The following is a 13958-nucleotide window of genomic DNA, read 5'->3' on the forward strand; positions in this document are numbered from 1 at the left end:
TTAATAGTCAACGAAAATGGCAAAGCAAACACGAAATTCCTACAGTAGAACACGAACATACATACATGTGCATACATACAAAAAAACAACAACTGTTTTGAGTAAATCTGTATGTATTTGTTACATACACAATTCTTATGAATTTATTTGTGCATTTCTTTGTTTACGCACATTATGGTATTCGTTAAAATATCAAGGTTTTTGTGAGTGTCTGTTGTCAACAACATCTTCAATTAGAAAATCCCGTCTCATATCTGATCCATTTGCAGATATTCTGCAGCAGCTCCGCAGAAAGCGCAGTTACGAGCATCCATTAGATATGCAATCTATGTGAATATAGAACAATTATATAATAAGATAAATATCTTAATTTGAAGTGCATTACTTCCGGATGAGCTGGACAGCGAGTTCCAATGCGACCCATGAACGATTTATGGCAATTGGAGCACCTAACCAATCCACGCTTGCGGTGACAAATGCAATCATTTAAGCAATACCCCTCCGAATTTTTATAAAGTGGCACTCCAGAGGTCTTTTCTAACCACGAGTATTTTGGTTTTCTCTTGTTGTTTCTTTGAACCTCCATCTTTTTGATATATGTAGCTTATTTGATGTTTTATTTCAAGCTTCTTCTTCAAAGCGGCTCTTCGATAATTCTGACTGTTGATAGAGTTGTCATTTCTTGCAAAAAAATGTTCAAATAAACGGGTCATTTTAATGAACGAGAGAGCTTATTCAGTCAATCGAACTTAATCGGATCGATAGGTCCAACACAAGTCCCGGTTCCTCACAATTTAAATGTAAACTTTCTTTTAGCTCATTTAGGATTAAATTAGTAAATTTGAAGAAGATTTTTAGATTTTAAGATAAAATAATAAAGGTAATCATTTTTATGAAGGTTTAAAGTACGTCATCTCTCGCGGGATCTTTTTTGTTTCGTCGGCCATCTCAAGAAAAGTCGAATTGTTCGCAGTTGTTAAAAATTTCCGAAATCGTTCTGTACAAACAAAAAGCACCGTTATTTCTCGCGGCGTCCATTTAAAATGAAGCTGCCACACTACAGAATTTTCCGATCTGGCAACTTGTTCTAATTAGGGCTGCCGCCGTTCAAAATTTTCCGCTCTGGCAACTTGTTCTAGTGAAATAGAAAAAAAATAGTTGCAACTACAAAAATTTCACTAAATTGAAATTTTTCTTATTTGTGAAGCTAGAATTTTTTTATTTTTTGTTAGAATTTTCTCGTTTTATAATATTTTTTTTTGGAATCAAAATTTTAACTTCTTTCCCCTTGGGTTGACGAGCTTACAACCTTCATTAAAATTAATATTTTTTGTTTGAATTTCGAATTTTCAATTTTCATAAAAACGTTAATTAATTTCAAAGTTATTGCAATTTTAAAATTTGCATAAACTTTTTTTTTAGATTTGAATCCGAGCGTGGTTCGTGTCTTTGCTCTTAGTCAGTAAGCAAAGACATGAACTACAAAGTGTACTATCGCCATCTCTTTCTGACACGTGTTGAATGCGCTTAGCACACACATACACATATCAATTCAAACAACGCCAGCACAGCAAAGTCAAATATACAATATGGCGATCCACATTCAACTGGCTCGTTGGTCTAGGGGTATGATTCTCGCTTCGGGTGCGAGAGGTCCCGGGTTCAATTCCCGGACGAGCCCAAGCTGTTAAAATTAAATTTTTTTATTCCTCTTTTTTTTGTTGGTCAATTGCTGAATCAGATAAATTTACTGCAAGTTGTGAAAAAGAATTAATTGCCACCGCTCTATAAACAAAACAAATAGCTGCTCTTGACGTCGGCGACGGTTTTATCAGAATATTTTCCGTTTGTTTTTCTTTTATACGAGAGAAGAGCAAAAATTATTGTTTTTGTTTTTGGTTTGCTTCGCGTTTTGTTGCTATGCATCATTTTTTGTTTGTTTTGTGTTAATTTTTTTGTTTTCTTTTACATACATAAGCATTTTTTTTTAGTTTAGCATTCGTTTAGTTTTTAGCATTATGTGCTGGAAATACTTAAGAACAATATATGGTTTTAATAATTCATTTTAAAGATTTCTTGTAAGCGCTGCCGCGTCCGTGTCTGCTTTTGTATTTGTTTTTGTATTTGTATTTGTATTTGTTTTTGTAATTGTAATTATATATGTATTTCTATGTTTCTATATGTTTGTTTGCGTGCGTGTGTATGCTACATGCATTTGCACCTTTCATGCGCGTGTGTGTGTGAGAGTGAGTAATTTCTTGTGGGTGGAGAGAGGGGGGAATTACAGTCTCTATGGATGCACTCTGTCTCCGATTTCTGCCGTTTCTCTTAGCTGCTTTTCTTCACTCGTATTCCAGCACGTTCTTATGATAGAATAATAAATAACTGTAAAGAAAACACACATATGAGTAAGGTCTGTTCATTAGCGATCTTATTTTTTAAAATATAGATTTCTTACAAACTTCGATCCGAAATAAATAATATGATGCCTTGAAATAAACTGGAACCGTAATGGGAATTGTTTTTTAAATGCAAATTACAGCATTGTTATAACAAAAATTTTGAAATAACCTAATCTTGATTTGAAAACGGAGTAAATAATTGAATTACATTTTTTATTTAAGAGTTATTGTGTAACATAACTCTTATTTTCCTTTTTTATTATAAAAATCATAATTAAAAGTAAATATTTAAATTTTTAAAATAAAAATTAAAAAATATATTTAAAAATTAAATTAAGGTTTTTATAAGCAATTATTCTTTAAGGACATGTGATTGTATTTTATAAAAGGTATTGAATCACTCATCGTTAATATTTTTATTGAAAAAAATTAAAGCAAATAAAAATTGTTATGATTTTCGAATAAAAATTGAAATATGATTATTTCATAAATTTTTTTAATCAAAAAATATTAGTTAAATTTAATAATTATAATAAATGTGAAAAGAAAAGCGTATCATGTTTCCAATATACTGCATACCGAAAAACTATTTCTAACATAATTCCATTCATTTAGATAACTTTTTCAGGTTCGATTTTTTTTATGTTCTTTATACTCTTATTAACGATAACTGCATAAAACACTTTTAAAATTGCGCACGATTAAATCGTAAACAACCGAAAATCTCCTAAAGCTCCATTCATACATTTTTTAAGATTTTCGATTGGTTTCGATTTTTATTTTGTTTCGCTTTCTTCAACACTCACCCTTCACTATCGAGCACCTGTTTGAGCGACGCCATTGTTATCACATGATCATCGCACTTGACCCACGTATCCTTCTGATGACGCACATAGGCGGTGTAGTGTCCAGTATCGATAGTCCCCACGTGATTGACCACCGCATAGAGGGAGAATCGAAAATCGCCATAGGCATTCTTTTTCTCCGACATAAAGGGCGTCATATCGAACTCGACGGGAAACTGAATGAACGATGAGATTTTGCGATCAATTAACGCCGAGTGCTCGAACCGTTTCAGGTGGAAGGAGACAACGCTGGGCAGGGTGCGAAGACTGAACTGTTTGGTGGACTCCTGATACGATTTGCAGGTGGAGCATTTGATCTTGGCCGCCGAGCCGAGATGCTCGGCACGCGTGTAACGCTCGAGGCAATCGATGAGAGTTTTGGGCGTAACGCCGCCGTGTGTTGTCGTCTCGCCGAGATCCAGTGAGATGTCCCAGAAGGGATCGAATGTGGTAGAAACGCCATTGCAGGCCTGGCACACCACATCGCTCTGCAGCATGCCGGTAAAGATTTGATCGATAATGCAGTTGCATTGGCCATAACAATGTGTGGCCGTTGAATTGGCACTGGAACTCGAATTGCCACCCGATGCACTCGAACTGTTGCTCTTGCTCTCGTGCTCCGACTTGGCCTTGACACAGTGCCGATGCAGCACATCCAGCGTGGCAATAAAAAACTCGTGCGCATCCTGCTGCTCGTATCCAGCCAAATGCTTCGCATGATTCCAAATTAAATGCAGCAAACGGTGCAGCGACAATGGCGAGCGTGAGCCCGAATAAAACTCCTGTAACGAAAAAAATCCACTCCCAATTAATTGTGTTCTCCCCCTCTTTACCATATCTCTGTTAACTTGGCCAACTCTGGAAGTGGGCCATTGCGCATGCGCTTACCTGGAAGAGACGCGATACCTCGCATACCAGACACTTGTGCGAGGATTTGCTGCCACAGTCATGGCGATCCGACATGAAATAATCGCTCAGCAGCGGAGTGTGCACCAAAGCCTGTGAAATATCGTAATTCGTAAAGGACAACAAGATATAGGTAGAAAATCTATCAGAAATATTCATATTTTCTAGCTCATTCTTATGTTCCGTTTGCGATCTTTAAACTTTAATAAAATATATTATACAATATTTTTAATTTGCGCTAAAAGTTTACCAATTCTCATTATCTTTATATCAAAAGCTTAGAAACCACAGTATCTAACTTCAAAATGTTAAGGATTTAATAAAAGTGTCTATAAACAGTTTTTCTCATTTTTAAAAGTGTACCATATTATGTAAAATTAAATTCAACGTTTTAAAATTTTACCAGCTCAACTTTTTATTTATTGGAAATTGGAGTACTAAACCTACTTTTTTTATACACAAAAAGTTAGTATTTTAAAAGTTTGTGATCTAATAAATATAATGTGAATTATTTTAAGAGAAAAGGAGTGTTTTTATTATAAGAAGTTCATAAAGAATGTAAAGCAAGTTTAAAATATCCGTCAAATTAAAAAAAAAAAAATAAATAAAGAATTGAATCAATTTAAAAAAAGCGACGCATTAAAATTTAACATTTTTGTTTTCTTAATATAAAAAGTGAGCAACTGTAGTTTTCTATATATAAAACATTAGTTAATTAATGATCATAAAGAAAATAAACATAAAGTGTTTGTCTTAATTTAAAAAAAAGAAATATTAAAACCAACGAATAAAATATGTACAATTTCAAATAAAAGTTAAAATGCAATAAGTTCCAATAATAAAATTTATCATTTAATTAATTTGAATAAAAAAATAGTTTTCTAATTTTATATTTTATATAAAGTTTACCATGTTGAATAAAAAGGTACCACTTTTAATTTAAAAGGTACCATTTAAAAAAGTACCAATTTTGGTACTTATGTGGCAACCGTGATGGAATCGATACCATTACTTACCTGTACAATGCAGTTCATGAAGCAAGTGGCGCCCAGATTGAGCAGACCACGAAGACCAATCGTTTGGTTTGGGCGCACCAGACGACGTCGGGCATTGGCCAGCAACAGATTCGTCTCCTTGACCGTGGGGATCCAGGGCTGCCAGCCAAGACTCTTCTGCAGATCCTTCGCCTCCAGCTTGCGGTTAATTAAAGCGTAATCGCGACTGCGAGCATCGTAGATGAAATCGCGGCAGGCATAACAATACAGGGTGCCATGTGACAGCTCCAGGGCGACATTGTGCTTCTTGGAGCGCAGGTGACTGGTGATGTGGGCACCACGGCAGCCAAAGTAGATGCAATGCAGGCAGGCGTACAACTGGATGCCATAGCTGCCGCACTCAAAGCAATTACAGTGTATGGCCTAAAGGACAAAGGCATTAGGGGGTTAAGTAATGTTGGCAATTTTAGTTCAACTTGCTGACTAAGTTCACTCGCTCATTTTTAAGTCGTGAACTAAATCCAGTTATTTAGTTCAATTAGACAGTTGGTCAAATATGGTTTCTATGAACTATGAAAGATGAATAGGTTATTTTATTCAGTTGGTCAGTTAATTATTAAAGATGTGAATGGGTTTCAACTGTTTTATTGTTACGGAAATAATGAAATACGAATATAAAGCAAGTGATTATTGTTTTTAGGATTTATTTTGAATTTTGTTGTGTTGTATTTATATTAATATTCTTAAAATCACATTAATTAAAATTTAAAATTATATATGAGAACAGAAAATGATATTAGGTTAAAATTAAATTCTAATAAAATAAGAAGAAATTTAATCAGTATGAGTTATATTAATAATAATTATTATTGTATCTGTTGCTATTGTAGTGTATTGCGTTAATGTTGTCTTTAGAAATTTATATTAATTTGTTATATAATATTTTGTTTTTTTTTTTTTGTAAATAATTAAAATAGTATGTTGAAAATTAAATTCAAACTGATTAACTGCAAAATGAGCGATATAGTTCATAAATAAATGACTAAATGGGTTCACTAGTTCATTTCAATGTTTCGATCATTTGAACATTTTTAGAACGAAATGAGACAACTCAAGGGTTAAGTGACGAAGAGGTGTGGAGAGAGAAAGAGAGAGTGAGAGAGGGGGAGGGGGGAGAGGGGTAAGGCTAATTTGATTGCTTACCTTTTTCTCACGCGCATCTTTGTTGACGCAGGCAGCGAAGTAGGCATCGATGACCCGAAACGTATCGTAACTGTGCTCCTTCACGTAGCTCTGATAATGCCGGCAGCCCGTTTCCGACATGACGTTGTCGTTGACGGCGACGTCAACGCTGGCAGCGCTGTCAACGTCAGCGTCGTCAAGCTGGCGCTGCTCAAGCTCAACCGCAAGCTTTTGCACAGTGCGCAAACAGACTGAGACAGAGACAGCGACTGATAAATGCGTTGCATTCAGTTGTTGTCCCTTTGTTAGCTGTGCTTTACTCTCGTTTCGTTCCCCCCCGCCGACCCCCCGCCCACAACTAGCAACAGTTTCGTCAGCCGGACACCGGCCGGCAGCTGACTGTCTTCTAGTAACTGTAGTATTTGTTGTTGTTGTTGTCGCTGCTGCTGCTGCTGCTGCGGCGGCTCGTGTAGTTGTTGTTGGTGCTGCTGTTGTTGTTTTTGGGGGTACGCGGGGTCCAGGTACAACGTCGGCCGCTCCCCGGCCCACCGACGCGTATGCACGCTTGTTGTTGCTGCCGCTGCTGCTGCTGTTGTTGTTGCTGCTAGTGCTGTTGTTGGTAGTACTGCCGCTGCTGCTGCCACTGCCACTGCTTAAAATGCTTGTTGTACTATCAACACTGTTCTCTTTTGTTTTCGTTCGTTTTGCAGACGGCTGTGGCACGTTGGTTTTATCACACTTGCGCTGTTTTCGCCGAATTTTGGCCACTTTTCTAATGAACACGAGCACGTATTGTGTAAAATAGGAACTTTGTTATTCGGCCTTTGATGAGTTTTCTGTTTTTTCCCAAAGACTCTGATTTTGCACACGCACACACACACACAAAATAGCCCGACGCACACACGCACAAAAACATACACACATACAGTCATGCAAGCGGTCACAAACATACGAATTATGAGCAGCAAGCAGAGAGAAAAGCAGCGCACACAGCTGAAATCAACTCCGGGATTGTTGATATTATATCGATATATATGTATATTATTTTTATTTTCAGCAATCTGTTTGCTATCGATATACCCTTGTAACAATCGACTTAAAAAAATCTGCAACACTGTTTTTTAATTAAAATAAATAGAAAAAACATTAAGCAAAACATTGGTTTCATATACATATCGATTTATTATAATAAATAATGTGGTATTTTTTGCTAAAGTATTTTTAAATACGCTGACACACTGACCATTCTTAGGTCCAGCGCGCAATTTAAATATAAAGATTACAATTTTTATCAATTGTTTTATTTAAGTATATAAGCTATAAAATTATTACTAATTGCACAAACTTAATTTAAAAATTAGATCAAATAAAAGTAATTATTTGTATAAAACCAAAGCAAGTACATTTTGTAATTTGATCTGATTATAAGAATGAATTTTTTTCCGAGAACCAATGCTGGCACACAGTTTTTGGGTTCAGGGCTGCCACCCTGTTTCAGCCGTCACACAGGGAGGGCGCTGCCGCTGGCTTAGCTTTTCTACCTGCCGACAGGTGGTGTCAGTAACAGCTGGCTGTCCATCGTTGGCTCAGTGCCGAACATAACATAAAACGGGAATATTGGTGGATATTATTATTTGTTGACCGCTAACGGACTGCACAAGCTGCGCAGTAATCCACGTTGATCCTTGCCCTTAAAAGATGTGGGTTAATGTGGGGAGAGTTAAATGTCTTATAAATAACAACTTTGTACTTTTAGTTGCACCATTTTAAAATTTGGTTTATCTTTATGGGGCTACTAAGACTTTTCTTCCTTCAATTAAATAAGCTTGAGCCTCCTTTGCCTAAAGAGAAGAGAATTTAGTACATTGGATAATAGTCTGTAAGGAAGTCAACTTACATTTTTGAACCAAGGTGCCGATGGCTCAAAGCGATAATGATTCAAAATCACCTTTGAGTATGGCGAGACTCCATGCAAATGCAGATGTTTCACTGAGATGAAAGGCGGCATATGGAATCCGAAAACTGCTTCCTTTAAACTTATACCTTTCGACTTAAAGAAATCTTTCATCGCTTTCTCCATACGTAAAACTGCAATTTAAACATGTATATTATTTATATATATATACGTGTACATATGATTTAATTGATAGTTCCTAACTACGAACTCATTTTTCCGTGAGATTTGTCAAGAGTCATTAGACTCTCGTAATGTTCTTTGGTCACAATAAGATAATGATGTTTGGATGCCGGTCGAATGTCCTTAAATATTGCAAATTCATCTGTTTCCACTTCCAGAATCGTGTCGCTTTTGCCACTTGAGATATCACAGAAAATACAATCACTTGGAGACATAATGAATTGTGAAATAATTCAAAAAATAATAACAATACCATAATCAGCTGTTAGCAGTGTTGCCAACTTTGCTATTTTATAGCTATATCTGAATATTTTCAGAGATCGTTTGCTAGAAGAATTTTAAAACTGCTGCAAATCTCGCTATTTTAAATATATATTCAGCTAAGTTTTATTCTTAATATTTTTGGTGAAGCTGTGCAAAAGTCCCAAAATAACAAATTTAACAGAATTGAACAGAAACAGCACTGGTTTTGAAGAATCCCCGTGGGGTGACGAACTTCAAACCTTTATTAAAATGTTTTCCTTAATTTTTAGTGCTCGATTAGTGCTGCCAACTTTTGCGCTCGATGCTTAAAGTATTGGCAATATATATCGATACCTGCTTAACTTAAATCGATGTTGTCTTTGAATGTTGTTCATTATTCATTTGGTGGTGAAGAGTTCAAACGAACTTAATTGGAACGATTTGATACAGCCCTGGTTCCGGTTATAAAAATGGCCAGCGCGCAATTCGAATGTAAATTATTATTTATGAACGATATGAATAGATGGGTATTTTATACAAGTTTTTTTCATGACAGATTTATGATTTCGTTTCTAGGACAATTTCAGGCAAATGTTCAACCGGGAGTTATTCAGCGGCACATAAGCGAATATTGTAAAGATCGATTATTTACTCAAATCTATTCATAATAAATATTTCAAGAATAAAGCAAAAACTTATTTATCATACAAAGTTTTATTTGTATTTTTATTGATACACAATAAGGTTTTTGGCAAAGAAATTCTCAATTGGAAAATCTTTATGATCAGTTACTTCGCATTCAAATAAGCCTGCGCCTCCTTGGCCTTGAGAAATTTCTTAGCTGTAATTAATATTAATATTGTATAAAAAAGTATACTTACACATTTGAACCACGGTGCAGATGGCTGGAAAATCAAGCGGGATATGAATCCCATCTCTGAGCGAGGCGAAATTCCATGCAAGTGTAGATGTTTCACTGAGATGAAGGGCGGCATATGGAATCCAAAAAGTGCATCCCTTGTGCAAATGCCTTTCGATTTAAAGAAATCTTTGAGCGTATCCTCCATTCGTAGAACTGCAATAAAATAGTATATGTGTAATATATACATGATTTAATTGATAACCCTTATCAACGAACTCATTTTTTCGTGGGATTTGCCGAGAACTTTTAGACTATCATAATGGTCTTTTGTCACAATTAAATAATGATGTTTGGATGCCGGCCGTATGTCTTTAAATATTACAAATTCATCTGTCTCCACTTCCAGAATCGTGTCACTTTTGCCACTTGAAATATCACAGAAAATACAATTTGTTGGGGACATAGTGGAGGTTGTCCAATAAAATTTAGAAATAATAACAAAATAAATAAAATCAGCTGTTATCAGCTCAGTATCGATAAGTATCGGATTCGGCCGATATATAAGTAACTGCTCGTGATTATCGTTTGTGATTGCGATATAGTTCATCGCCTACTAAAATTGAAATGTTAATCGATAAAACGCACGTACGTAAATCGATATAGTCTTCGATTAATACATTTGTTTACAATACACAAACAAAAAGACGATGGAACAAATTTGCCGCGCTTGCAGAGAGAGCACGGCTCCACTTGTGGATATATTCGCCGATCTATACCAACAGAAGAAGGATGAACCCAGCCTGGCCGAGATGCTCAGCGAGTTGGCAGCCTGCGAAGTGAGACGCGACGATCCGCTGCCACAGCAAATGTGCCTGCCCTGCGTTCTTGCTGCCCAAAATGCCTTCAGATTCAAGCGAAAGTGCGAACAAAGCCATCGGCATTTTTGGGATCTACTGAGTGGCAATGTTAAACCAGAGGAGAACCTTCCCGCACTTCCGGACAACTGTACACCTGCAAATGATGCGCTGGAGTCACGAATCACAGCTGAATCCATACCTTGTCCCGATGACAATTCACACAATTGCCAGACTTGCGGCAAAGGATTCGACACTAAACGGAAACTCGTCCTGCACCAGAGTTTCCATGATCGCACAAACTCCGGAGAGCGAACGTACAAGTGTACGTTTTGTGAAAAGAATTTTAATGGCAATTGGTGGCTGCAAAGACATCTTCGCACCCACACGGAAGAACGACCGTATAAGTGCTCTCATTGTGAAAAGGCATTTAAAGACAGTTGGAGTCTGCGTAGACATATGCGTACCCATCTTGGCGAGTTCAGCTTCAAATGTACTTACTGTCCCAAGACCTTCTCCAATGCAAATAGGCAAAGGATTCATACCTGCACTCACACCGGTGATTATCCATACAAGTGCAGTCTGTGTCCATCATCATACACACACTCGGGCAGTCTTAAAAGACACATGCGTGTCCATGCGGACGAAGGATCCACCTGAAGGTGCTTGCCGTATAGTTTTTAAAGGCATATCCTATAGGAAAAATAAAAATGAGCTGGCCAAGGTGACCAAGGTGAGTTAGTTTCATCCAATGATTATTTAAAAAGTATCTTAATGTATTTTAAATATTTCAGGTTATTAAGGAAGCACCTTTAACAAGCCCGATTAAATTTGTAAACGAATTAAAGGTGTGGTTAAAATTACTCACAGCAACGGCATATACATAATACCTTTCAAAGGGAATTTATTTTAATTCATATTGATTTTATATTATAGAAAACAATAATATAATCTACTATTATTTATAAAAATCTTCTGATTGCCAAGTTGTCTTTCATTGCTAAGTACTGTATTCCCTACACACAACTAATTGAAAACAAAAAAAAAACAACATATTGTATTTATAATTGCAATTAAACTGTGTTTCCGTTTATAAAGTTGGTCAACTTGACAAAGATTTAGAATAACAGAATTTAGATTAAAAGAAATTTAAAAGAATTTAGAATAAAATATATTTAAAACAAACGTAGATAAAGCTCCGCTGTTTAAAATGTGATGTAAAATAATATACAATTTGATTTTTCAAGCACTCAAATTGCTTTATTAACTTTCTAATGCCTTGCATTTCCTTTGAGCCAGAATTCGATTTGTTTTTTTGCTTTTTTGTAAAACACAACCCTTATAGATTTTAATATGTTATTAAACTGATTTGTTGTATCGGTATTATCTTTCCCTGATATTTTCTCTTAACCGCTTTAATTGTGTATAAAATAAAATATATTTTGACAAAATTGACGACACTACATCCAAGTTCAAACTTTGCAATTGGATAGTAAAACTTACTGGAAACTCAATTAACTTAAAGTGTAAACTCGAATAAATTAAAGTCGCAAAGAAGTAACGGATATATCAACACCCCTTATATCACTATTATCTTCTCTGTTTATTAAGGACGGTTGACACATTTGGTACTTTTAAACCAAAACGGTTACAATATTTATTCTTTGACATATTGGATAAATCTTTTCAAATTGGTACTATACTTTTGATGGCATAACGGAAAACTAATTAAATGGGAGCAGATTTAAATCCAACAATTTTAAAGTAATTGTAGTTTTAACGGAAAGTATAAATATTAAAAATTTTTTGTGGTTTTAAATTTTGGTTTTACAAAATGAATAAAAAAAATTATATTTTATATTTTAATTTAAATTAAATTAAAAAAATATTCAATAGTAGGTTTTTTCCTAAAATCTGGTACAAAATATTTCCATGTTAATAGCCATGTTGGCTAACTCAAGTTACAACTTGGGCTAAGTAGTAACCCTGTAGTTTTCTTCATAAAGTTGGTCAACTGCAAACAATTAAAGCTCTAACAACAGCTGAGTTGACTCTCAACTTTCAGCTGCTCTCTCTCTCTCTCTCTCTGGCTCTCTCACTGCCGCTCTTGGCTTGCTCTTGGTCTGCGCTCTGGACTTTTTTCTAAGCCGCTTAAGCAACAACTGTGCTGCTTTCGCATTGAGTCTGGTTTGCTTTGTTATTGTTTTTGTGTTTGTTTTTGCTTTTGTGACTTTGCATTTTGCTTTTGCTGCCAGCTTTGGCTGCTTGGCCGCCTGCTTTGCCGTGTGACCGTTCACAGTCTCAGTTTGGTACGTAGCGCGTTCGCAACGCGCGCGTTAATTTTTTGCCCGTTCGCCCGACTTAATTGTAGAATGTACTCACATGTGTAAATGCATGTTTCTTCGAAAGAGTTTTATTTACGCGTAGTTTGCGAATTAAATTAGTGAGAAATATGCAAAACTAAAGCCAAGCTATATAAATGATAAATTAGTTAAACAAATGTAAGAAATGTGTTTTGGCTGTGTTTTAAATAAAATTCGTTAAACTGAACAACATATTCGTGAAGTGCAAAAATTCAAACAATTGGATATTTGACATATTAAGTATAATCTGCATTCTAGACATGCCAGTCCTGCTAATATTGTAAATTGTAGTTTCTGCAACGGGCCAAACAAAAATTGCCAACTTCCTGTGACTCGTGTCCGTCTGTCTGTCTTTCGAACGGGGCGCCGAGTCATTAGCTCCTCGTCATGCCCACTCAGAGTACCGCTATGCGCCGGCTAGCAGTCTCTGTATAGACAAGTAGTATTTTTTTATTCCGCCAACATTAGCCAGCCACACACAACACACATAACAAACACAAAGGCAGACAGACAGACAGACAGACAGACAGACATACACTGGGCTGAAATCTTGTATCCCGGCTGCTGAGACCCCTTCACTTTTTTTTTTTTTGATTTTTTTTATATTTGCTGCTCAGTGGAAAAGTTGGCGCGGCAAGTGCATTTCGCATTCGCATTCCGCTGGCCGAAAGTCTCTTTGAGTTTTGCATCTTTGCGTCTGCGTCTGCGTCGCTTAACTGTAAATTGAGGCTGCCTCTCTCCCCTCTCCGACTCTCTTTCTCTACACTTTGCTCATGCGCTGCATTTCTTTTGTCGTCAAGTTCAATGTGCGTTGACAATTTTCCATTTTCGAAATGGGCTGGCAGCGTTTTTCCACTTTGATTTGTTTTTCACTGCGTACTTTCACACACACGTACACTTGTACAATATGCATTGTATTTGGGCAGCTGTGCGTGTATTTTAATTTATTTTAAATCGATCGGTAAATCGCGAGGTCTAACAATGTGACTTTGTCATTCAACCCGGAACTGTGCAGCGAGCGGAGACTCTTGAAACTATCGTAAGAGTGCTAAAGATACAAATGTATCTAGCGGATACATTAAATCATATGGCAAATCATCAATTTTGCAATCTAGTATGTGCAATCTTTTTGTGAAAGCGCAAGTCGTCTCTTGCCTAGTGTAATTTTT

General features: G+C 36.1%; 5 protein-coding genes and 1 non-coding gene across 6 annotated transcripts; 2 read left to right on the plus strand and 4 right to left on the minus strand.

Moving 5' to 3' along the window:
- Window positions 1–95: 95 nt before the first annotated feature.
- On the minus strand, window positions 96–674 carry LOC117787527 (uncharacterized protein CG13380-like). The gene is made up of 2 exons (XM_034626073.1): window positions 386–674; window positions 96–326 (listed from the first exon to the last, which is right to left on the minus strand). Exons 1-2 carry the CDS (start codon window positions 584–586, stop codon window positions 249–251), a joined length of 279 nt encoding a protein of 92 aa, XP_034481964.1. The 5' UTR covers window positions 587–674; the 3' UTR covers window positions 96–248.
- A 935-nt stretch (window positions 675–1609) lies between these two features.
- On the plus strand, window positions 1610–1681 carry Trnap-cgg. Its single transcript has one exon. It is a non-coding gene; the product is annotated as a tRNA-Pro (tRNA).
- A 305-nt stretch (window positions 1682–1986) lies between these two features.
- LOC117788489 (ubiquitin carboxyl-terminal hydrolase nonstop) lies at window positions 1987–7909 on the minus strand. The gene is made up of 6 exons (XM_034627273.1): window positions 7872–7909; window positions 6352–7138; window positions 5170–5571; window positions 4136–4246; window positions 3209–4029; window positions 1987–2385 (listed from the first exon to the last, which is right to left on the minus strand). Exons 1-6 carry the CDS (start codon window positions 7907–7909, stop codon window positions 2343–2345), a joined length of 2202 nt encoding a protein of 733 aa, XP_034483164.1. The 3' UTR covers window positions 1987–2342.
- A 154-nt stretch (window positions 7910–8063) lies between these two features.
- LOC117787757 (histidine triad nucleotide-binding protein 3-like) lies at window positions 8064–8709 on the minus strand. The gene is made up of 3 exons (XM_034626363.1): window positions 8496–8709; window positions 8228–8418; window positions 8064–8171 (listed from the first exon to the last, which is right to left on the minus strand). The coding sequence occupies exons 1-3, from the start codon at window positions 8680–8682 to the stop codon at window positions 8115–8117; spliced, it is 435 nt and encodes a 144-aa protein (XP_034482254.1). The 5' UTR covers window positions 8683–8709; the 3' UTR covers window positions 8064–8114.
- Window positions 8710–9405: 696 nt separating this feature from the next.
- LOC117787695 (histidine triad nucleotide-binding protein 3-like) lies at window positions 9406–10071 on the minus strand. Its single transcript, XM_034626290.1, has 3 exons — window positions 9849–10071; window positions 9592–9785; window positions 9406–9534 (listed from the first exon to the last, which is right to left on the minus strand). The coding sequence occupies exons 1-3, from the start codon at window positions 10033–10035 to the stop codon at window positions 9499–9501; spliced, it is 417 nt and encodes a 138-aa protein (XP_034482181.1). The 5' UTR covers window positions 10036–10071; the 3' UTR covers window positions 9406–9498.
- A 195-nt stretch (window positions 10072–10266) lies between these two features.
- LOC117787642 (zinc finger protein 239-like) lies at window positions 10267–11575 on the plus strand. Its single transcript, XM_034626215.1, has 2 exons — window positions 10267–11159; window positions 11221–11575. Exon 1 carries the CDS (start codon window positions 10280–10282, stop codon window positions 11084–11086), a length of 807 nt encoding a protein of 268 aa, XP_034482106.1. The 5' UTR covers window positions 10267–10279; the 3' UTR covers window positions 11087–11159; window positions 11221–11575.
- Window positions 11576–13958: the final 2383 nt, after the last annotated feature.

Source organism: Drosophila innubila (assembly GCF_004354385.1).
Source record: "Drosophila innubila isolate TH190305 chromosome 3L unlocalized genomic scaffold, UK_Dinn_1.0 0_D_3L, whole genome shotgun sequence".
NCBI classification, from domain to species: Eukaryota; Metazoa; Arthropoda; class Insecta; order Diptera; family Drosophilidae; genus Drosophila; species Drosophila innubila.

Coding starts and splice junctions, on each gene's coding strand:
- LOC117787642 (XM_034626215.1), top strand. CDS start 10,280: ATGGAACAAATTTGCCGCGCTTGCAGAGAGAGCACGGCTCCACTTGTG.
- LOC117787527 (XM_034626073.1), bottom strand. CDS start 586: ATGGAGGTTCAAAGAAACAACAAGAGAAAACCAAAATACTCGTGGTTA. Junction 327..385: donor GCTGTCCAGCTCATCCGGAA/GTAATGCACTTC, acceptor ATATTCACATAG/ATTGCATATCTAATGGATGC.
- LOC117788489 (XM_034627273.1), bottom strand. CDS start 7,909: ATGGACAGCCAGCTGTTACTGACACCACCTGTCGGCAG. Junction 7,139..7,871: donor CTGACACCACCTGTCGGCAG/GTAGAAAAGCTA, acceptor CGAATAACAAAG/TTCCTATTTTACACAATACG. Junction 2,386..3,208: donor CAGGTGCTCGATAGTGAAGG/GTGAGTGTTGAA, acceptor TTTTCTTTACAG/TTATTTATTATTCTATCATA.
- LOC117787757 (XM_034626363.1), bottom strand. CDS start 8,682: ATGTCTCCAAGTGATTGTATTTTCTGTGATATCTCAAGTGGCAAAAGC. Junction 8,419..8,495: donor CAAATCTCACGGAAAAATGA/GTTCGTAGTTAG, acceptor TTTAAATTGCAG/TTTTACGTATGGAGAAAGCG. Junction 8,172..8,227: donor CGGCACCTTGGTTCAAAAAT/GTAAGTTGACTT, acceptor TCTTCTCTTTAG/GCAAAGGAGGCTCAAGCTTA.
- LOC117787695 (XM_034626290.1), bottom strand. CDS start 10,035: ATGTCCCCAACAAATTGTATTTTCTGTGATATTTCAAGTGGCAAAAGT. Junction 9,786..9,848: donor CAAATCCCACGAAAAAATGA/GTTCGTTGATAA, acceptor ATTTTATTGCAG/TTCTACGAATGGAGGATACG. Junction 9,535..9,591: donor CTGCACCGTGGTTCAAATGT/GTAAGTATACTT, acceptor AAATTTCTCAAG/GCCAAGGAGGCGCAGGCTTA.